The following is a 22,774-nucleotide window of genomic DNA, read 5'->3' on the forward strand; positions in this document are numbered from 1 at the left end:
CCTCCCATACCATCCCCACTCGGACCTCCGCGTTGTCGTTGGTCTCCAAGTACCTCTCTGTACTTCCTCGGACCCGCACGCTCACCTCCTCGTCCGCCAACAGTCCCACCGCTAAGCGCCACAGCGGGCGCTGGTCCCTCTCCTCCCCCATCTCCAAGTCCACCCAATGCGGGGCGTGGTCCGAAATGGCTTTTGCCGAATACTCAGTATCCTCTACTCGCTATCAGCGCCCTACTCAAAATCAAAAAGTCGATTCGGGAATAAGCCTTATGGACATGTGCGAAGAATTAAAATTCCTTAGCCCCCGGCCTTGCAAATCTCGAAGGGTCCACCCCTCCCATCTGGTCCATAAACCCCCTCAGCACTCTCGCCGTCGCCGGCTTCCTACCCGTCCTAGACCTGGAGCGATCCAGTGCCGGATCCAGCACCGTGTTAAAGTCTCCCCCCATTATCAGGCCCCCCACTTCCAAGTCTGGGATCCGACCCAACATATGCCGCATAAAACCCGCATCGTCCCAGTTCGGGGCGTACACATTGACCAGTACCACCCTCTCTCCCTGCAACTTACCACTTACCATTACGTACCTACCGCCATTATCTGCCACAATGCTCGACGCCTCGAATGACACCTTCTTTCCCACCAAGATCGCCACTCCTCGATTTTTGGCATCCAGCCCCGAGTGAAACACCTGACCTACCCACCCTTTCCTCAGTTTTACCTGGTTTGCCACCTTCAGGTGTGTCTCCTGGAGCATAACCATATCCGCCTTGAGCCCCTTCAGGCGCGCGAACATGCGGGCCCGCTTAACCGGCCCATTCAGTCCTCTTACATTCCAGGTTATCAGCCGGATCAGGGGGCTACCCGCCCCCCTCCCCCGCCGACTAGCCATGACCCCTCCTCGGCCAGCCACGCGCCCGTTCCCCACAGCGGCATACCCCCGTCTCGACCCCTCCCCCACTTGCTCCAGCACCTCCTTGACTTTAGCAGCAGCAACTCAATCCCCCCCCCCCCCCGGCTAGGACCCATCCTAGCTGGTTTACTCCCCCCATTGCACTTCCGCAAGTCAGCTGACTCCTGCTGACACCGGCCACTCCCGCCTCTCCTTCGACTCCTCCCATTGTGTGACACACCCTCCTCTCCTGTTCCCCATCCATTGGCTCTCCCCCTCCCCCTTCCATTCTAAGCGCAGGAAACAACCCTCGCTTCCCCGCCTCGGCCCCGCCCCCTCCAGTCTTCAGCGTGGGAAAAAGCCCGTGTTTTCCACCTACCAGGCCCCGCCACCTCTGACGCAGCTCCTTTTACAGGCCCGGTCTCCTCACCCCCGACTCGGGCCTCCCCCTCCCCCGTGGGGCCCCACCTCACCGCCGTCCACCACCCCTGTTTCATTTACCTACCCCCCCTCCAAGAGCCCCCCCGACCAACCCAACCAAAACAGTGCCCAACCCGCCCCAACCTCCCTCACCGACCCGAAAGATAAAAACACAGAGAGAAAGAAGAAACCCAGAGCAATGCAAAGGCCCCCCCCTTCGAACAAAAAATAAACATAACATATCAACCGCAGCCCCCAATCGCCCATCCCGACCCTCAATCTGTGTCCAACTTCTCGGCCTGAACAAAGGCCCACGCCTCCTCCGGAGACTCAAAATAGTGGTGCCGGTCCTTGTAGGTAACCCACAGTCGCGCCGGCTGCAACATGCAAAACCTCACCCCCTTCCTGTGCAGCACCGCCTTCGCTCGATTGTACCCGGCCCTCCTCCTCGCCACCTCCGCACTCCAGTCCTGGTATTTTCGAACCTCCGCGTTCTCCCACCTGCTGCTCCTCTCCTTCTTGGCCCACCTGAGCACACAATCCCGATCGACGAACTGATAGAACCTCACCAGCACTGCCCGCGGAGGCTCGTTAGCCTTGGGCCTCCTCGCCAGCACTCTCTGGGCCCCTTCCAGCTCCAGTGGCCCCTGGAAGGACCCCGCTCCCATCAGCGAGTTCAACATGGTGACCACATAGGCCCCCACGTACAGCCCCTCCGGGAGGTCCAGAATCCGCAGATTCTTCCGCCTCGACCGATTCTCCATCTCCTCGAACTGCTCCTGCCATTTCTTGTGGAGCGCCTCCACCTTTACCGCCAAGCCTTAGATCCCGTCCTCATTGTCAGAGATCTTTTGTCGAGCCTCGCGGATCGCCACCCCCTGGGCCATCTGTGTCTCCAGCAGCTTATCAATAGAAGCCTTCATCGGCTCTAGCGGTCCGCTTTAATCTCTCTGAAGCAGCGCTGGATACCCTCCTGCTGCTCCTCCGCCCACTGCATCCACGCTGCCTGGTCTCCGCCCGCCACCATTTTGTTCTTCATCGCACCTTCTTCGGGTCCACCACCACCTTTTTTGTCGCCCCGCTCCTAGTAGAAGCCATATACTGACGGGGAGCTGTTATAAACTCCTTCCCACACCGGGAAACGTCAAAGAGGTGCCGTTGGGGGCCCTGAAAAGAGCCCAAAAGTCAGTTTTTGCCGGAGCCGCCGAATGTGCGACTTAGCTCCGCATAGCCGCAACCGGAAGCCTCCATAAGGATGTTTCTTAATTGAACAAGAAATTGTAATCTTTTTAAAGCTCTAATTCGGCCACAACTAGAACAGGAGGAGACAAGAGCGCGGGAAAGAGCGAGACTGGAGCCGAGCCACGGAGAAAAAGAGCGCGAGAAAGAGTGAGACTGCAAGTGGAACCATGGAGAGAAAAATGAGCAAGACCAAGAACAGAGCCAGGGAGGAAAGCAGGAGCAAAAGTGAGACTGAGTCTGCAGCCGGGGAGAAACGAAAGCGAGACTGAGACGGAGGTGATGTCCAAGGGGGAGTATTTGCTAGAGTGGTTGGGAAGGGTTTGAACTAAAATGGCAGGGGGATGGGAACCTATGCAAGGAGTCCGAGGAGGGGGAAGCACAGACAAAAACAAAAGACAGAAAGAGGAATAAAGGTCATAGGCAGAGAAATGAAGGGCCAGCATCAAACAGGGCCAGAGTGAAAAACAATGGGAATGGGAGAAGGAAAGTTCAAAAGAAAAGCTAAGTCTTTGTGCCTTATTCACAATAAAATGAATTAATTAATCGTGCAAATAGAAGTAAACCGGTATGAAGGTTGGATCGGGCTGGTGGCTTGTTACGATGACCAGAGGCTGACTGGAGCTTTCCAGTCAATCTGCAGGCTATCTATGGCATTGCAACCACGGCAACTTCTGGAAGTGGCTCCTGGCGGTCAACTGAGTGGGCTAGAACTCCACGGTGGTTGTGAAACTCCTCTCATCTACCTGGACCCTGCTGTGGCTGTCCGATGCTCTGTGGAATGGTGCTCCAGCAGCTGTGACTATTTATACTTCAAACGTTTTTTAAAAAGTGCTCAGAGGATGCCTCAGGATAGTTTCCCTTTCCTGCAGGCAGCAGCTCCTTTCGTGCTGGAAGACCTCAGAATGGCTCTCCGTTTTCATGGACTCGTCCACTCTCCTTAATTGGACAGTGAACCCACTGAATGGCATCTAATTTGCCAATCCAGGCAAAATCGACTTTGGAAGACTGTCCTTGATACAGTGCGGCATCAAACCTGACATCGGGGCCCTGAGCAAACACAAATAAGAATACATAACAATTTAGTGTGGCTGGGGCAGCAGTTATAATTCGATGTTGAGGTTTACAAGCCACTCAACAGCTTATGTGGTCTGCTTGTGACAGGAGTGGATCGCTCAGGACAAAAGCTCAGTATGTGGGCGATGGTCTGATGTAAATGGGAGCATTCACAATTTGAGCTGTTTCACTTGTGGAGCAAGTGACCACGTTTTCCCCTGGCCTGTCCTCGAGCACTTGAGGGTTGTCCAAATTTCCCCTGGATGGTTGAAACTTGGAACTTGGCATCTCTGATCAGTTACCACGTTGTGGTTGGTGATGTATGCGGTCTGCCAGGAGGTGTGCCATCAAGAGGTAGTGAGAAGTTATAAATCGTGTCAAATATTCCACAAAATTAAGACAGCTTTACAATATAATTCAGGTCTGTCTTAAGAAGAGAAATTACATATGTGACACATTCTGTTTCCAAGCTATTTAAAGATTTCTGTGGAAGATGAAGATTTCACAGAGCCAGTTTTTCCAGATTGTACTGACGTCAATGCTGTGATTTTAAATTTTGTTTTCCCAAACACTGCAGCCTACAAACATCCTTGATCTAATCACCCCATTGCAAAAATTAAGCTGCTTACAAATGTGAATATTGGCAAGCTAAATCTTATTCTGAACTTTATAATCTAATTTATGGTAACAGCTGAGTGACTTTACAGCTATTAAATTGTATGGTGACATTATCCGGTTTTTTTTAAAAACACTATATCTAAAGGTGGTAAAATAACTTGTAGTCACCACTTTACTGAGCTTAATATGACGTGAACAAGATGTTGCCACTCTCCTTGGCGGGTAGGGTACAGTCGGTGAAGATGACGGTGCTCCCGAGGTTCCTTTTTATATTCCAGTGCCTCTCCATCCTGATCCCTAAGGCCTTTTTTAAGCGGGTCAGTAGGAGCATCATGGGATTCGTGTGGGCGAAAAAGACCCCAAGGGTGAGAAGGGTGTTTCTGGAGCGGAGTAGGGACAGAGGAGGGTTAGCGTTACCAAATCTTGTGCGTATTACTGGTCTGCCAATGTGGCGATGATACGCAAGCGGGTAATGGAGGGGGAGGGGGTGGCGTGGAAGAGGCTGGAGATGGTGTCCTGTGTGGGCACGGGTCTGGGAGCGCTGGTGACAGCACTGCTGCCGCTCCCACCGACCAGGTACACCATGGGTCCGGTGGTGGCGGTGACTTTGAAAATTTGGGGGCAGTGGAGGCGTCACAGGGCAGAGGTAGAGGCTTTGATTTGGTCCCCGATCTGAGAGAACAAAGAACAAAAAACAAAGAAATGTACAGCACAGAAACAGGCCCTTCAGCCCTCCAAGCCCGTGCCGACCATGCTGCCCGACTAAACTAAAATCTTCTACACTTCCTGGGTCCGTATCCCTCTATTCCCATCCTATTCATGTATTTGTCAAGATGCCCCTTAAATGTCACTATCGTCCCTGCTTCCACCACCTCCTCCGGTAGCGAGTTCCAGGCACCCACTACCCTCTGTGTAAAAAAACTTGCCTCGCACATCTACTCTAAACCTTGCCCCTCTCACCTTAAACCTATGCCCCCTAGTAATTGACATTGACCCCGCTACCCTGGAGAAAAGCCTCTGACTATCCACTCTGTCTATGCCCCTCATAATTTTGTAGATCTCTATCAGGTCGCCCCTCAACCTCCGTTGTTCCAGTGAGAACAAACCGAGTTTATTCAACCGCTCCTCATTACCTAATGCCCTCCATACCAGACAACATTCTGGTAAATCTCTTCTGCACCCTCTCTAAAGCCTCCACATCCTTCTGGTAGTGTGGCGACCAGAATTGAACACTATACTCCAAGTGTGGCCTAACTAAGGTTCTATACAGCTGCAACATGACTTGCCAATTCTTATACTCAATGCCCTGGCCAATGAAGGCAAGCATGCCGTATGCCTTCTTGACTACCTTCTCCACCTGTGTTGCCCCTTTCAGTGACCTGTGGACCTGTACACCTAGATCTCTCTGACTTTCAATACTCTTGAGGGTTCTACCATTCACTGTATATTCCCTACTTGCATTAGACCTTCCAAAATGCATTACCTCACATTTGTCCAGATTAAACTCCATCTGCCAACCCTCTGCCCAAGTCTCCAAACAATCTAAATCCTGCTGTATCCTCTGACAGTCCTCATCGTATCCGCAATTCCACTAACCTTTGTGTCGTCTGCAAACTTACTAATCAGACCAGTTACATTTTCCTCCAAATCATTTATATATACTACAAACAGCAAAGGTCCCAGCACTGATCCCTGCGGAACACCACTGGTCACAGCCCTCCAATTAGAAAAGCATCCTTCCATTGCTACTCTCTGCCTTCTATGACCTAGCCAGTTCTGTATCCACCTTGCCAGCTCACCCCTGATCCTGTGTGACTTCTACTTTTGTACTAGTCTACCATGAGGGACCTTGTCAAAGGCCTTACTGAAGTCCATATAGACAACATCCACTGCCCTACCTGCATCAATCATCTTTGTGACCTCCTCGAAAAACTCTATCAAGTTAGTGAGACACGACCTCCCCTTCACAAAACCATGCTGCCTCTCACTAATATGTCCATTTGCTTCCAAATGGGAGTAGATCCTGTCTCGAAGAATTTTCTCCAGTAATTTCCCTACCACTGAAGTAAGGCTCACCAGCCTGTAGTTCCCTGGATTATCCTTGCTACCCTTCTTAAACAGAGGAACAACATTGGCTATTCTCCAGTCCTCCGGGACATCACCTGAAGACAGTGAGGATCCAAAGATTTCTGTCAAAGCCTCAGCAATTTCCTCTCCAACCTCCTTCAGTATTTTGGGGTAGATCCCATCAGGCCCTGGGGACTTAGCTACCGTTATATTTTTTAAGACGCCCAACGCCTCGTCTTTTTGGATCTCAATGTGACCCAGGTTATCTATACACCCTTCTCCAGACTCAACATCTACCAATTCCTTCTCTTTGGTGAATACTGATGCAAAGTATTCATTTAGTACCTCGCCCATTTCCTCTGGCTCCAGACATAGATTCCCTTGCCTATCCTTCAGTGGGCCAACCCATTCCCTGGCTACCCTCTTGCTTTTTATGTATGTGTAAAAAGCCTTGGGATTTTCCTTACCCCTATTTGTCAATGACTTTTCGTGACCCCTTCTAGCCCTCCTGACTCCTTGCTTAAGTTCCTTCCTACTTTCCTTATATTCCACACAGGCTTCGTCTGTTCCCAGCCTTTTAGCCCTGACAAAATGCCTCCTTTTTCTTTTTGATGAGGCCTACAATATCTCTCGTTATCCAATATTCCCGAAAATTGCCGTATTTATCCTTCTTCCTCACAGGAACATGCCGGTCTTGAATTCCTTTCAACTGACACTTGAAAGCCTCCCACATGTCAGATGTTGATTTGCCCTCAAACATCCGCCCCCAATCTAGGTTCTTCAGTTCCCGCCTAATATTGTTATAATTAGCCTTCCCCCAATTTAGCACATTCACCCTAGGACCACTCTTATCCTTGCCACCAGCACTTTAAAACTTACTGAATTGTGGTCACTCTTCCCGAAATGCTCCCCTACTGAAACTTCTACCACCTGGCCAGGCTCATTTCCCAATACCAGGTCCAGAACCGCCCCTTCCCTAGTTGGACTGTCTACATGTTGTTTTAAGAAGCCCTCCTGGATGCTCCTTACAAACTCTGCCCCATCTAAGCCCCTGGCACTAAGTGAGTCCCAGTCAATATTGGGGAAGTTGAAGTCTCCCATCACCACAACCCTGTTGTTTTTAATCTTTTCCAAAATCTGACTACCTATCTGCTCCTCTATCTCCCGCTGGCTGTTGGGAGGCCTGTAGTAAAACCCCAACATTGTGACTGCACCCTTCTTATTCCTGATCTCTACCCATATAGCCTCACTGCCCTCTGAGGTGTCCTCCCGCAGTACAGCTGTGATATCCTCCCTAACCAGTAGCGCAACTGCGCCACCCCTTTTACATCCCCCTCTATCCCGCCTGAAACATCTAAATCCTGCAAACGTTTAGCTGCCAATCCTGCCCTTCCCTCAACCAGGTCTCTGTAATGGCAACAACATCATAGTTCCAAGTACTAATCCAAGCTCTAAGTTCATCTGCCTTACCCGTAATACTTCTTGCATTAAAACATATGCACTTCAGGCCACCAAACCCGCTGAGTTCAGCAACTTCTCCCTGTCTGCTCTGCCTCAGAGCCACACTGTCCCTATTCCCTAGTTCTCCCTCAATGCTCTCACCTTCTGACCTATTGCTCCCGTGCCCACCCCCCTGCCATACTAGTTTAAACCCTCCCGTGTGACACTAGCAAACCTCGCGGCCAGGATATTTATGCCTCTCCAGTTTAGATGCAACCCGTCCTTCTTATATAGGTCACACCTGCCCCGGAAGAGCTCCCAGTGGTCCAGATAACAGAAACCCTCCCTCCTACACCAGCTGTTTAGCCACGTGTTTAGCTGCTCTATCTTCCTATTTCTAGCCTCACTGGCACGAGGCACAGGGAGTAATCCCGAGATTACAACCCTAGAGGTCCTGTCTTTTAACTTTCTGCCTAGCTCCCTGAACTCCTGCTGCAGGACCTCATGCCCCTTCCAGCCTATGTCGTTAGTACCAATGTGTACAACGACCTCTGCCTGTTTGCCCTCCCCCTTTAGGATGCCCTCTACCCGTTCGGAGACATCCTGGACCCTGGCACCAGGGAGACAACATACCATCCTGCAGTCTCTTTCACGTCCACAGGAGCGCCTATCTGTGCCCCTGACTATAGAGTCCCCTATGACTATTGCTCTTCTGCGCTTTGACCCTCCCTTCTGAACATCAGAGCCAGCCGTGGTGCCACTGCTCTGGCTGCTGCTGTTTACCCCTGATAGGCTATCCCCCCCGACAGTATCCAAAGGGGTATACCTGTTCGAGAGGGGGACAACCACAGGGGATTCCTGCACTGACTGCCTTCCCTTTCTGGTGGTCACCCATTTCTCTGCCTGCACCTTGGGTGTGACCACATTTAGATAACTGCTATCTATGACGCTTTCCGCCACCTGCATGCTCCTAAGTGCATCCAATTGCTACTCCAACCGAACCATGCGGTCTGTGAGGAGCTCCAGTTGGGTGCACTTTCTGCAGATGAAGCCATCCGGGACGCTGGAAGCCTCCCGGACCTGCCACATCTCACAGTCAGAGCACTGCACCCCTCTAACTGACATTGTGTCAATTAATTAGCAAATTAAAGTTCAAAGTTTAAATTTTTTTTTAAATAAATAAAGTTACTGTTAACTATCTGTTTCCTAGCCCTAGATTTCTACTATAAATGTGAAAGCTAAATATAGTACTCTCTGATCTCTGGCTTAGATACCACTATAAATTATAATTAAGTAATTATGTTTAATTAGTTACCAATGCTTAATTTTTTTAATTTAGTGTAGATTCCCACCCAGCCACTCAGCTCACAGCTTTTCTGTGATGTCACTTCAGTTTCTCCCCCCCCACCCCAAAACAAACCATCAGTTTGTCCTGGGGAGAATGGATGGAGGGTTCCTGAGCTGGCACAGGACATGAATTAGAAGGATGGGGGACCTGTTTTTAGATGGTACATTTGCGAGCCTTGGGGCGCTGGAGGAAAAGTTCGGGCTTCCCCCCGGAAATGCCTTCAGGTACATGCAGGTAAGGGCGTTTGTAAGACGGCGGGTGAGGGAGTTCCCGCTTCTTCCAGCACTCCGGATCCAGGATAGGGTGCTCTCGGGGGTGTGGGTTGGAGAGGGCAGGGTCTCGGCGATTTACCAGGAGATGCAGGAGGAGGAGGAGAACTCGGTGGAGGAGCTAAAGGGTAAATGGGAGGAGGAGCTGGGGGAGGAGATAGACGAGGGAGCGTGGGCGGACGCCCTGGGTAGGGTTAATTCTTCCTCCTCTTGCGCCAGGCTTAGCCTGATACAATTTAAGGTTCTTCACAGAGCGCATATCACAGGGGCGAGGTTGAGCAGGTTCTTTGGGGTGGAAGACAGGTGTAAGAGGTGCTCGGGAAGCCTAACAAATCATACCCATTTGTTCTGATCGTGCCCGGCACTGGATGGGTTCTGGAGGGGTATTGCGAGGACGGTGTCTAAGGTGGTGAACACCTGGGTTAAGCCGAGCTGGGGGTTAGCACTATTTGGGGTATCGGACGAGCCAGGAGAGCAGGAGGCGAAAGAGGCCGGTATTCTGGCCTTTGCGTCCCTGGTAGCCCGGCGGAGGATTCTGCTACAGTGGAAGGATGCGAGGCCTCCGAGCATGGAAGCCTGGATCAGCAACATGGCAGGGTTCATTAAGTTGGAGAGGGTAAAATTTGCCTTGTGAGGGTCTGTGCAAGGGTTCTTCAGGCGGTGGCAACCGTTCTTAGACTTTCTAGCGTGGCTTTAGGAGGTGGTCAGCAGCAGCAGCAACCGGGGGATGGGGGGGGTGTACTTTGTGTTTTCTACTGTGTTTATGATTGCTTAATGGGGGGTTTGTATATTGGGGGAATTTGTGATGATGTTGTAAGATGTTTATTTCTGTGTTCTTTGTTTTTCTTTTTTCTGTAACGGGGAGGTTTATTGAAAATATGTAAAGATTTGAATAAAAATATTTGTTAAAAAAAAAGATGTCTCGAAAGACAGGCGGCATGGACAATCTGGGCCGAAGGGCCTGTTTCCATGCTGTAAATATCTATGGCTCTATGACTCTTAAGACATGCGTGTGAGGTGAATTGGACATTCTGAATTCTTCCTCCGTGTATCCGAACAGGCACCGGAGTGTGGCGACTGGGGGATTTTCACAGTAACTTCATTGCAGTGTTAATGTAAGCCTACTTGTGACTATAATGAAGATTATTATTTTTCATTGCTCGTTATGTATAACAAAGCTTTCACACAGTTAGAAAGCAGCCGTTTGGTAATCCAGAACTTGAGTATTGCTGAAAAAAGAGACATGTCAAATTTTTTTCATCTTGCATCCATTAGACTTTGCAATAATTCAGACTGCTAATGGGGAAAAATAACAATTTATACTGTATGAGAAGAGTGTGCTGATTCGTTGGCAAGTGGACCCTGACTGGTAGAGGCGTTGTCATGACGAATGTACCAATTACATGTCTTTTTTTTGCAGCAATAACTAAAGATGAGAAAGATTTACATTTGCAGTAATTGTTGAATTTAATAAGCACCTGTAATAGTCCATCGACATTTCAAATGCAGTCTGAGTTATTGCAGTTTTAATGCAATACTAAGAGCTCCCAGTTGAATGGGCGTTTAAGGTTTATAGATGTCTAATTTCCTAGGTAAATTGATGTAACAGGTATTTGTCATTATTTTGAAGCAATGAATTGTGCTTTCCTTTTAGTTTGAGAAGGAGAAACAACATGACATCCGCTCCTTCTTCTCGTCAAAACATGACTGTACAGAGAAACGCAAGAGAGCCCCTCAAGATTTGCCAGCCAGCCAGTTTTCTGATATAAATGAGCTGCAGAAATCGCCAGATTCCCCCGAATTAGTTCAGCAACCGCAAGGAAAACTGAATATAATAAATGCAAGGGATGATGATGAAAATGATAATGAAGAAGAATGCAAAACATACAATGATGAGCCACTACTACTAGAAGCTGACTTTGAACCACAGACAAAACGATTTAAATCTTTGTGCATGCCAGTCCAAAATCGTGTAAGTACAGGCAAGAGAAAGTCCAAAGGTGGGAAGACACCATCCCCATTTAAAAATCAAAGCACTCGACAATTCCTGGGTAAAGCACAACTTAGCTCAAGAAAATTGCCTGTGACTGAAAAATCGTGGGACTGCAAGGTGTGCACATATACCAATGATACCTTGCTGTCTTACTGTGAAATGTGTGAAACATTCCGACATGTTGGTAAGATCCTTTTTTGAATTTTCCATCACTCGCAAATGTTTTGTAAAGGTATTTACTCGAAAAAACCTCAAGTTGACATATGTGTGTTACTTCAACTAAAATTAGCTGGTTATTTCAGCGCACTGATCATGGGGAAACATTTGGTACTTTGAAAGAAAAATGCTTTGTCAAGAAGTAGTTCGTAGTCGAGCTGTCCCAAGCAATGTTTCAAACTGAAGCTTTTCCTGACACAGGTGGCCAAAAAGAAAATGCGTCTTATCAGGCAAATCCAAGTGATAAAGAGTGTGAAGGGGGAACCCAACCTCACACTGACTGTATTGTCCTATCTGACCTGGAGAATGAGGAAAAAGATGAATCAAATGCACCTACGGAACAGATACACAACAGTCCAGTGAAATCTGAGGAAAACCGTGTGCAAGTTAATCTTGACGAAAGCAGCAGTGCAGTTTTCATAATTGAAGAAAGGATAGACAGCACAAATCAACAGCAACCAGGTAATTCAGTTTGTTCTTCACGTCGATCACTGTAACTATTTAAATATATTTAATTGTATATAAATATCAGTGCTTCCTGAATTATTTCTTGTAAACATTGTTTTGAATTTAGTTAATTTCCTAAGGGCAAGTTTTGCAATGTTGCTTCCTGACCATCCCAGGTGTGGTGGAGCAAATCTCCAAAGTATGTCTAACTCTTCAAATTTATGTTAATTATCGTTCATTAGTTGCTTAATCTTGGCACAATACACAGCATCACAGAAAGTGGAATTTGATCATCTTGATGCATCTTATCTATTTAATCTGATAACCTTCTGTTCAATTCCTAACCAGATATTTATCCAACATTTATTTTTGAAGAATGTAGAAGAGGAGTAAGCCATTTAGAGCTTAGGCCACCATTCTATCAGATCATGGATGATCTGTCCCTCAACTCCATTTCCCCACCTTTGCTCCATGTCTCGTGATAACAATAAATAACAAGAATCAATCTCAGTCTTTCAAATTGCTATTGGCCCACAATCCAAGGACTTTTAGGGGTATCTAGACAAATATATGAATAGGGTGGGAATGGAAGGATATGGACTCCGTAAGTGCAGACGGTTTCAGTTTAGGCAGGTACCATGATCGACGCAGGCTTGGAGGGCCGAAGGGCCTGTTCTGTGCTGTATTGTTCTTTGTTTTCAAGGTAACAGTTCCAGATTTCCTGTGCCCAGTGTGTGGAAAAAATGCTTCCTAATTTTTCTCCAAAATAAGCTAAATCTAAAGCTTTGATTTTGCCCCCTTGTTCTGGATATTCCCTCACTGCAGGGTATAAATTCTCTCTTACAGATCCTTTCTTTTTTTAAACACCACAACCACCTAAATGTAAGAAAGTTCAAACCAAGTTAATGCATTTATTTGCAAAATCAGCCCTCGTCCAGTTCTAATCAATGTGCATTGTGTTGCTCTTTTTAATGGAATACTATCCCACCAGAGTAGCCAATAATGTTGCTCTTTCGGCACCGGAGTAATGTTGCCAATTAATAATGATATGGCAGTTATTAATGACAATATTGCTTTTCAGAGTTGCCAGGTATCAAATGATACCACCACAAGGCTTTACCGGAGGATATCAATCAAAGACCAAACAACCAGTTAGTCAGTTCAAGTTCAAAGATAGTTTATTTACACACAAGGATTACTTCGACATGCAACATAAAACACTACAAGTTAAACTACACCTAACAACTACAATAACCTATACTTAACTTCAAGGCAACCGGTTCTTTGAAGATGAACAAAGCCTTTGTTCAGATCTTGCATGGCAGTGTAGAAGAAGTGGCTTCATTTCTGCTGGGCTCATCCATCTGGTAGCTATCGTTGGTCTTGAACTTGTCTTCTGGTCGTAATGCTACACTTGGTTTTAGGCGTAGGTCGGGGCCAAGAGAGACTGAACACATGGTTGTGTCTCTTTTTATCCCTCTGGGATTTTGAGCTCTTTGGGGCGGTCCTTAGCTTTGGACCCAATAATTCGACAGGCTTCGATCACTGCCTTCGATTTTGGCCAATAAAGGGGCGGGTGCCTTGATGGCTGGGCGTGTCCTTAGCGGTCATTGAGCTTGGCTGTTTGGACTTTCTTAGCAAAGGGAGTGGCACCGGTTAGTCTGCATCTGTATCGGTTACCTGAGTACAGTCCTTTTGTTCTGGGAAAATGGGCCATTAGAATGCAAACGAGCGGGGGCTTCGATCGCGTCCAGCTATCTGGGTTGCAAATACACACAAAAGCTCTGAGTGTGTCTGAGTCCTGGGTTGACCATAATTCCCATGGTCCTTTGCAGGTGGCCATCTGAGATGGCTACAAGTGTACATGTGTTTCACAAGGCTTGGTGCTCAAAATTGAAGGCAGTATTCCAGATCGGGTCTGACCGAGGGATCTTCGCAACTGAAGCATCTGTTCGTCAGTTTTGAATTCCAAGCTTTTGATTTGATGACCAAAATTTCATTTGACTTTTTGATTACTTTTTGTACCTGTGTACTAAAGAATCATCCAGACTCGAAACGTTAGCTCCCTTTTCTCTCCACAGATGCTGTCACACCTGCTGAGATTGCCCAGTATTTTCTGTTTTTGTTTCAGATTCCAGCATCCGCAGTAATTTGTTTTTATATACTAATATTCAGTGATTTGTAGACATGGATGCCGAGAGATCGACTCAGAAAATTGAACTAGAGTAGTCAGACATGACCCACGCTCCACAAATCCGAGCTCATTGTTTGATAAGCTCATACTTATTCAAGTGCTTAGTCATTCTGTCTGGTCATAGATTCCGCAAACTTTTCTACAAATGATGCCAAACTGATGGGTCTGTGGTTTCTCCCTTGATTCCTTCGTTCTTATGCAACAGACTGACATTTACAATTTTCCAAATGGAAGACATGATTCTGGCATATATAGAACCACAGAATTCCTGCAGTGCAGAAGGGGCCATTCGGCCCATTGAGTCCCGCACCGATCCTCTGAAAGAGCACCCTCCCTATGCCCACTCCCCCGCCTGATCCCCGTTATCCCATAACCCCACCTAACCTGCACATCTTTGGGTACTAAGAGTCAATTTATCATGGCCAATTCACCTAACCTGTGCATCTTTGAACTGTGGGAGGAAACCGGAGCACCCAGAGGAAACCAGCGCAGACACGGGGAGAAAGTGCAAACACCACAAAGACAGTCACCCAAGGCTGGAATTGAACCCAGGCCCCTGGAGCTGTGAGGCAGCAGTGCTAACCACTGTACCACCGTGCCACTCATAAGACCTTTAAAAAGGCATCTAAGAGCTTTAAAATTATGACCAATGCACATGCAATATTCTCACTCAGGTCTTTTAGATTGACTATCTTAGAATCATAGAAAAGTTACAGCATAGATGTCGGCCATTCGGCTCAGCTTGTCCATACCAGCCCTAGGACACCCAGGTGCCATTTTTAATCCCATCTTCCTACACCCAGTCCATAGCCCTGAGGCTGAGAGCACTTAAGGTGCAGATCTAGATACGTTTTAAAGAGTTTAGAGTCTCTGCCTCCACCACTGTAGCCACCCGGGTTGGCCAACTCCCGACGTAAAATGGAGGACAGCAAAGGCTGCAGGGAAATTCAGCCAACAGAGGCAGAAACTAGCAGGTGCAAGTTACTGTGTATTAAATTCTGCAAAAGCCCAGACAGCTTCGATACAAGCAGCCATCTGCATAATAATGTAGCGGCCATCTACATACTAATGAGCGATCCCCGGGTACAATCGAAACATTTGGGATAAACAAAGCCAAGCCAGACTCCCCGGCGCCAGCAGGAGCCAACATAAAAGAGGTTAACGGACACCTCAAGACCGCCCATCGATCAGGGAACCGCTCCAGTATTGGAGAAATCGAACCAAGCGATTGGAACGAAGTCCAATCACTTGGAACCAGGTACAGGGTCTGACCCGAAAGGCGGGAAGCCCCTGAGGACTATAAAGTTAAGCCCCCAAGTTTGAATCGTTCTTCTTGACCGTGTCACTCAGCAACGTGAACCAACCCTTGACAGTGACCGGTGCAGCTGCCGTCCATATCCAGTAAGTCGTAAGTCAACGCTCGCTACGAGATAGGTGCTCCTAGCTACCAATCCGTACCAACTTCGAATCCCGCAGACTCCGAACCCGAACGAAAGGCCATTTGTTCCCGTGACCTGGTGGGCCAGTCCGAAGCTAAGTATAGGCCTGTTAGTTGTAGAAGTAGCTTAGAAGTAGAATTTATGCATGGGTAGCGATTACTGTGTATAATAAATGTGCTTTGATTTGAATCTTACTAATTGGTGTATTGAGTTATTGATCATTACTTGAACTTGAACCTCGTGCGGTATCATAAAGATACCTGGCGACTCGAGAGCAAAGGTTATAAAACAGAGCCAATTGAATCAACCAAAAGTTAGCAACACCACCAACTGGGGCAGCGAATTCCAGACTCCACTATCCTCTGCATAATGTCCCCTCTGCACCTTCTGCCACTTATTTTGAAGGTATGTTACCTGGTTCTAGAATTCTCCACCAGGGTGCACCTCAATTAAGTCACCCCTCCGCCGTCTTTGTTCCAAAATCACCCCAATCTATCCAATCTCTCCTCATAGCTACACTTTTCTAGCCCTGGCAACATTTTGTAAAACCTCCGGCACTCTCTCCAGAGCAATAACGTCCTTCCTCTGGGGACCAGAACTGCACAATATTCCAATTGTGGCCTCACCATGTTTTATACAATTCTAACATTATATCTTTACTTTTACATTTTATACATCTGCCAATGAAGGAGCACATTTCATATGCTTAAAAACTTTTATTAAGGCAGTATATATATCTATTAAAAACAGCCAAAACCAAAAAGAGAACAAACAGGAAATCTCATAACAAATAAATAACACTCCACCATCCACCCACCCTGCCTTCACCATTTTTTAACCTTGTATCCTTCCCCACCCCCCTTCGGCCCCACCAACCACGCCAAATTCAATTTATGTAATAGTTCCCACCCCTGTGCTACCTGGAAACCCAAGTACCTGAAGCTCGTCCCCACCACTTTAATCAGCAGCTCTACCAACCTCTCCCGACCCCTTGTCTGGATCGGAAAGACTTCACTCTTCCCCATGTTTAACTTCTATCCGAAAAACCGGCCAAATTTGGTACCCCAGTACCCCCCAGTGGATCTGATATATAGCGAGATCTTATGCTCCACACACCTTGGGTTGGCTCTTTCCAGCTCTTTGAAGCTATAAGATCCATTGCCAGTGGCTCTATCGTCAAGGCGAAAACCAATGGGGAGAGTGGGCACCCCTGCCTTGTCCCACGATGCAGTCCAAAGTACCCCAAACTCACCCGATACGTCCTTACACCCACTACTGCCGCCCTATACAGCAACCGGACCCAATCCACAAACCCCTGCCCGAATCTAAATATTCCCATTCAATCCGATCAAACCCCTTCTCCGTGTCCATGGCGACCACCACCTCCACATTCTGTCCCTCCGAGGGCATCATTATCACGTTCAATAAATGCCTAACATTCGCCGACAGATGCCTCCCCTTTACAAACCCAGTTTGGTTCTCCCCTATCACCCCCAGTACATAGTCCTCAATCTGCAAGGCCAAGATCTTTGCTAACAGTGTGGCATCAACATTCAGCAGCGATATCAGGCGGTAGGACCCACATTGCTCCGGGTCCTTATCATTCTACAGGATATCGAATCCTGCGACAGCATCGGGTGAAGCTCCTCCTTCTCCCTAGCCTCACTGTATACCCTTACCAGCAGGGGCCCTAGCTCCCCAGAAAATTTCTGAAAAAATTCTACTAGGAACCCACCTGGACCCGGGGCCTTCCCTGCCTGCCCCCATATCCTACATCACCTCCAGCAGTCCAGTGGGTGCCCCCAGCCCCTCTCCCAGGTCCTCCTCCACCTTGGGGAACTCCAACCCGTTCAGAAATCGCCACATTCCCTCTTTCCCCTGTCGGGGGTTCCGATTCATATAACCTCTTATAGAATTCCTCAAATTTCTAAACAACCTTGTCTACTTGAACTGTTTTTAGGATCCTGTGTACCTGTACACCAAGATCTTTCACTTCATCTACCCCTCTTAGTATATTCCCATTTATTGTGTACTCCCGACAACTATTCGACCTCCCTAAATGCATGACCTCACACTTCTCTGTGTTAAATTCCATTTACCACTTTATCGCCCACTCCACCAATCCATCTATATTGTTTTGAAGGTTATAGCTATCCTCTATACTGTCCACCACTCGGCCATACTGTGTGTGTCATCTGCAAATTTCCCAATCATGCTCCCTACGTTCACGTCTAAATCATAGAATTTACGGTGCAGAAGGAGGCCATTCGGCCCATCGGGTCTGCACTGGCCCTTGGAAAGAGCACCCCACTTAAGCTCCACACCTCCATTCTATCCCCATAACCCCACCTCACCTTTTTTGTTGGATACTAAGGGCAATTTACATGGCCAATCCACCTAACCTGCACATCTTGGACTATGGGAGGAAACTGGAGCACCCGGAGGAAACCCATGCAGACACTGAGAGAATGTGCAGGCTCCACAGAGACAGTGACCCAAGCTGGGAATCGAACCAGACACAGTGACCCTGGCGCTGTGAAGCAACCGTGCTAACCACTGTGCTACCCTGCTGCCCTGTTTGTGTTATATATCATTAATATATAACACAAACAGTAAGGCTCCCAACACCAAGCCGTGTGGAACACCACTTGAAACAACTTTCCATTTGCCAAGGGCAGCCATCGACCATTATCCTTTGTTTCCTGTTATTAAGCCAACTTCTTATCCAGTTTGCCACAATGCCCTGTATCCCATGGGCTTTCACTTTCTTGACACATCTGCCACGTGAGACTTTGTCAAATGCCTTGCTAAAAGCCATGCACACCACATCCACTGCACCACCTTCATCAACCCTTCTTGTCACTTCCTCAAAGAATTCGATCAAATTTTGAGGCAAGACCTTCCTTTAACAAATCCATGCTCACCATCCCTAACTAGTCCATGCCTTTCGATGTGACAGTTAATCCCATCTCTCAGGACTAATTTGCCTACCACTGACGTAAGACTAACTGGCCTATAATTGTTCAGCGTTTCCTTTTTAAACATTGGAACTACATTTGCATTTACCCAGTCGTCTGGTACCTCCCCTATATCTAGTGAAGATTGGAAAATCACCCTGAGAGCATCTGCTATCTCCTTCCTGACTTCTTTCAACAGCCTCGGAAACAATCCATCTGACCCTGACGACTTATCAACTTTCAAGGATTTCAATCCTTCGAGTACATCCTCTCTCTTCATGATTATCCCAGCCAGTATCTCTCAATGTTCCTCCAGGACTGCTCTACCTGAATCATCCATTTCCTTTATATACACGGAGGCACAATATTCATTTAAAACCCTTCCCACAGCCTCTGCATCTGCACACAAGTTCCCACTTTTTCCTTCACTAACTTTTTACCATTACTATATTGGGGTTTTCTTTAACTTTACTTGTTAATCTTTTTTCATGCCCATCTTTGATTTCCTTGTTTCATTTTTGACTTTATTCCTGTACTTTTGATACACGTCTAGGCTACCTGCAGTTCTTATGCCTATTGTAAGCTTTCTTTTTCTGTCTGATCTTCCCCTGTATTCCTCAAGACAACCAGGGAGGTTTAGATTTGGCAGCACCACTCTTATTTTTGGAGGGGACATGTCTACTTTGTACATTTAGGATCTCCCCTTTTCTTGCTTTCCACTGGTTTTCCACAGATTTATCCTCCAGCAGTGTTGGCCAGTCCACCTCAACCAAGTCCCTTTTCATTTCTACAAAATTTCCCTCTCGAGGCAGACATCTCTGCCTCGTGCCCCTATTCAGCAGAAAGTTCAAGGCATTTGTGTGAAATATGTGCTTCCTTGTTATCAGTTTCACCAACCCTTCATATTCTTCAAGGTATCTCTCAGGACTTCTCTAACCCTCGCTGTTGTAGTGTAATTTCGCAACGGTGTGGCATTTCATAGAACCTTCCGACAAATTCCAACACCGCTTCCACTCCCACTCTAACTCCACCACCCCTACTCCATCCTCGTCTCGAGTACATTGACTTCTTGAAGGGTACCTTGATCAAATGAGTGTCAAAAGATTTAACTATCTCAAATCTGCATTCACACCATATGGTTACTTGTAGCAGTTTCTGATATTTTTAAAATAGCTGCTTTGATGGCACCTCATTTTTGAATGTGTGAAAGAGAATTTATTTTTGAGAGACTAATCGTGGTTTCTTTCAAACTTCTCTGTGTAGAACAACCTGATATCACTTGTGACAGCAGTGTTCCAGTTTATGATGGCTTCATGTTTTGTGCAAGCAGGAATACTGATCGAATATATCTCTACACCAAGGTATTGTTTGTAATTTCATCTACCTGCGCAGTGCATACTATTCTTGTATGGATGTATATTTATGGGTCTTGCATTACACTTGTAAGACAACAAAACAGCAATCCAAGGTACCCAGCAACCTACTTTTCAGAAACAAATGTATTTGTTTTACCAGTGAATTAGAAAAATCTAATTTCTGTTTCTGACCACATTATTCTACACTTTAAATGCGCAGGATTTCTTTGCCTGCTTGCAAAGAAAGAATCATAATTTTTATCGTACCTTTCATGCTGTTATGATTGTATGATTATTCTACCATCATTTCATGTTTTTTCACAACCAATTAATTATTTTCAAAGTGCAGGCATCGGCATTTTAAAAGCAAACATGGCACAGTAAAAATAAATCCGAGAAACGGTGAGGTAACTGTTTAGGGTGATGGTGGTTGAGAAATGAATGTTAGCTGGAACACAGTTCTGGAATAATCCCAAAGATCTTTCACATTCACGTATATAAGCAGGCAGAGCCTTGGTTTAACATCTCGTCAGAAGACAGCACCCCCACCAACAAGGCGCTTCCTCAGTACTGCACTGAGGAATCAGCCTGGATTGCACGCACAAGTCCTAGAGCTGATTTTAACCATCTCCGCCTGTCAAAAGTGGAGTTATAACAGCTTGAATTCTGTGCCAGTAACTCTCAGCCCTATTTATGAGGCCACTTGAAACATCAAAGTCAATGCGTATACATAGGACTATAATGACTATTTTGTGCAATTAATAAGTGTGACATCTGTAATTGATGGTTTGCTCATTTGTCGGGATAATGAGCAATCTAAACTGTCTTTGGAAACCACTGAAAAAATGGGGAAGCGGTGATGTAGTGGTATTGTCGCTGGACTAGTAATCCAGGGACCAAGGGTAATTATCTGGGGACCCGGGTTCGAATCCTACCATGGCAGGTGGTGGAATTTAAACTTTATTCAAATATCTGGAATTAAAAGTCTAATGATGACGATGAAACAATTGTCGATTGTCGGAAAAACCCATCTGGTTCACTAATGTCCTTTAGGGAAGGAAATCTGCCATCCTTACCTCGTCTGGCCTACATGTGACTCCAGACACACAGCAATGTGGTTGACTGCTAAAATGCCCTCTGAAATGGCCCAGCAAGCCACTCAGTTTGTATTCATGCGCTACAAACACATGGAAAAGGAATGAAAACAGACAGATCATTCCGCATCGACAAAGGCAAAACTAACCCTGCCAATCCTGCAAATTCCTGCTTACTAACATCTTGGGGCTTGTACCAAAGTTGGGAGAGCTGTGTCACAGACTAGTCAAGCAACAGCCTGACATAGTCATACTCACAGAATATCACCTTACAATGTCCCAGACACTATTATCATTGAACTTGATGATCAGCCATGATCATAATGAATGGCGGAGCAGGCTCGAAGGGCTGAATGGCCTCCACCTACTTCTATTTTCTATGTTTCTATCATCATTCCTGGGTATGTCCTGTCTTTCTGGCAAGACAGACCCAGCAGATCTGACGGCAGAAGAGTAATACAGTTGGGAGGGAGTTGTCCTGGGAGAGCTCAACATCAACTCTGGACGCCATGAAGTCTCATTGCTTCAGGTTAAATATGGGAAATGAAACCTCCTGCTGATTCCCACGTACCAGCCACCATCAGCTGATGAATCCGTACTCCTCCATGTTGAACACTACTTGGAGGAAGCACTGAGGGTGGCAAGGGCGCAAAATATGCACTGGGTGGGGGACTTCAATGTCCATCACCAAGAGTAGCTCGGACGTACCTCCACAGACTGAGGTCCTCAAGGACATAGCCGCTAGACTGGGACTGCAGCAGGTGGTGAGGGAACCAACAAGAGAGAAAAACATACTTGGCCTCATCCTCACCAATCTACCTGCCACAGTTACATCTGTCCATGACAGCATCGGTAGAAGTGACGACCACACTTGTGGAGACAGTCCCACCTTCACATTGAGAATACCCTCCATCGTGTTGTGTGGCACTATCACCGTGCTAAATGGGATAGACTTCGAACAGATCTAGCAATTCAAGGATGGGCATCCATGAGGCGCTGTGGCCCATCAGCAGCAGCAGAATGGTATTCAACCTCTGGCCTGGCATATCCCCCACTCTACTATTATCACCAAGCCTGTTCAACCCTGGTTCAATGAAACGTGCAGGAGAGCATGCCAGAAACAAACATCTGGCATATCGAAAACTTCAACCTGGTGAATGTACAACACAGGATTACTTGTGTGCCAATCAGCATAAGCAGCAAGTAATAGAGCTAAGCGATTCTACAACAAATGCATCAGACCTAAGCTCTGTAGTCCTGCCACATCCAGCCTTGAATGGTGGTGGACAATTAAACAACTCACTGGAGGAGGAGGCTTCATAAATATCCCCATCCTCAATTATGGAAGAGCCCAACACATATGTGCAAAAGACAACATGGCTGAGGCATTCGCAACAATCTTCAGCCAGAAGTGCCGAGTGAATGATCCATCGTGTTCTCCGGAGGTCCCCAGCATCACAGATCTTAATCTTCAGCCAATACGATTCATACCACATGATATCAAGAAACAGCTGACTGCATTGGACACTGCAAAGGCTATGGGCCCTGACAATATTACAGCAATAGTACTGAAAACTTGTGCTCCATAACCTAGCGCACCCCTAGCCAAGCTGTTCCAGTACAGCTACAACACTGGCATTTACACGGCAATTTGGAAAATTGCCCAGGTGTGTCCTGTACACATGAAACAAGACAAATCCAATCCAGCCAATTACCGCCTTATCAGTCTACT

The 22,774-nt window shown here is 46.9% G+C and overlaps 1 protein-coding gene across 7 annotated transcripts in view; it reads left to right on the forward strand.

Annotated features, from left to right (window-relative positions):
- The window catches only part of zranb3 (zinc finger, RAN-binding domain containing 3), a 295,756-nt gene that overhangs the window by 234,894 nt on the left and 38,088 nt on the right, over positions 1 to 22,774 (forward strand). For all 7 annotated transcript variants that reach the window (XM_072472336.1, XM_072472330.1, XM_072472319.1 and 4 more), the window contains 3 exons: positions 11,002 to 11,524; positions 11,758 to 12,018; positions 19,857 to 19,954. In XM_072472336.1, coding sequence (XP_072328437.1) covers positions 11,002 to 11,524; positions 11,758 to 12,018; positions 19,857 to 19,954 — 882 coding nt within the window. The remainder of the gene's footprint in view (positions 1 to 11,001; positions 11,525 to 11,757; positions 12,019 to 19,856; positions 19,955 to 22,774) is intronic.

The sequence above is a fragment of the Scyliorhinus torazame genome, chromosome 2 (genome assembly GCF_047496885.1).
Source record: "Scyliorhinus torazame isolate Kashiwa2021f chromosome 2, sScyTor2.1, whole genome shotgun sequence".
NCBI classification, from domain to species: Eukaryota; Metazoa; Chordata; class Chondrichthyes; order Carcharhiniformes; family Scyliorhinidae; genus Scyliorhinus; species Scyliorhinus torazame.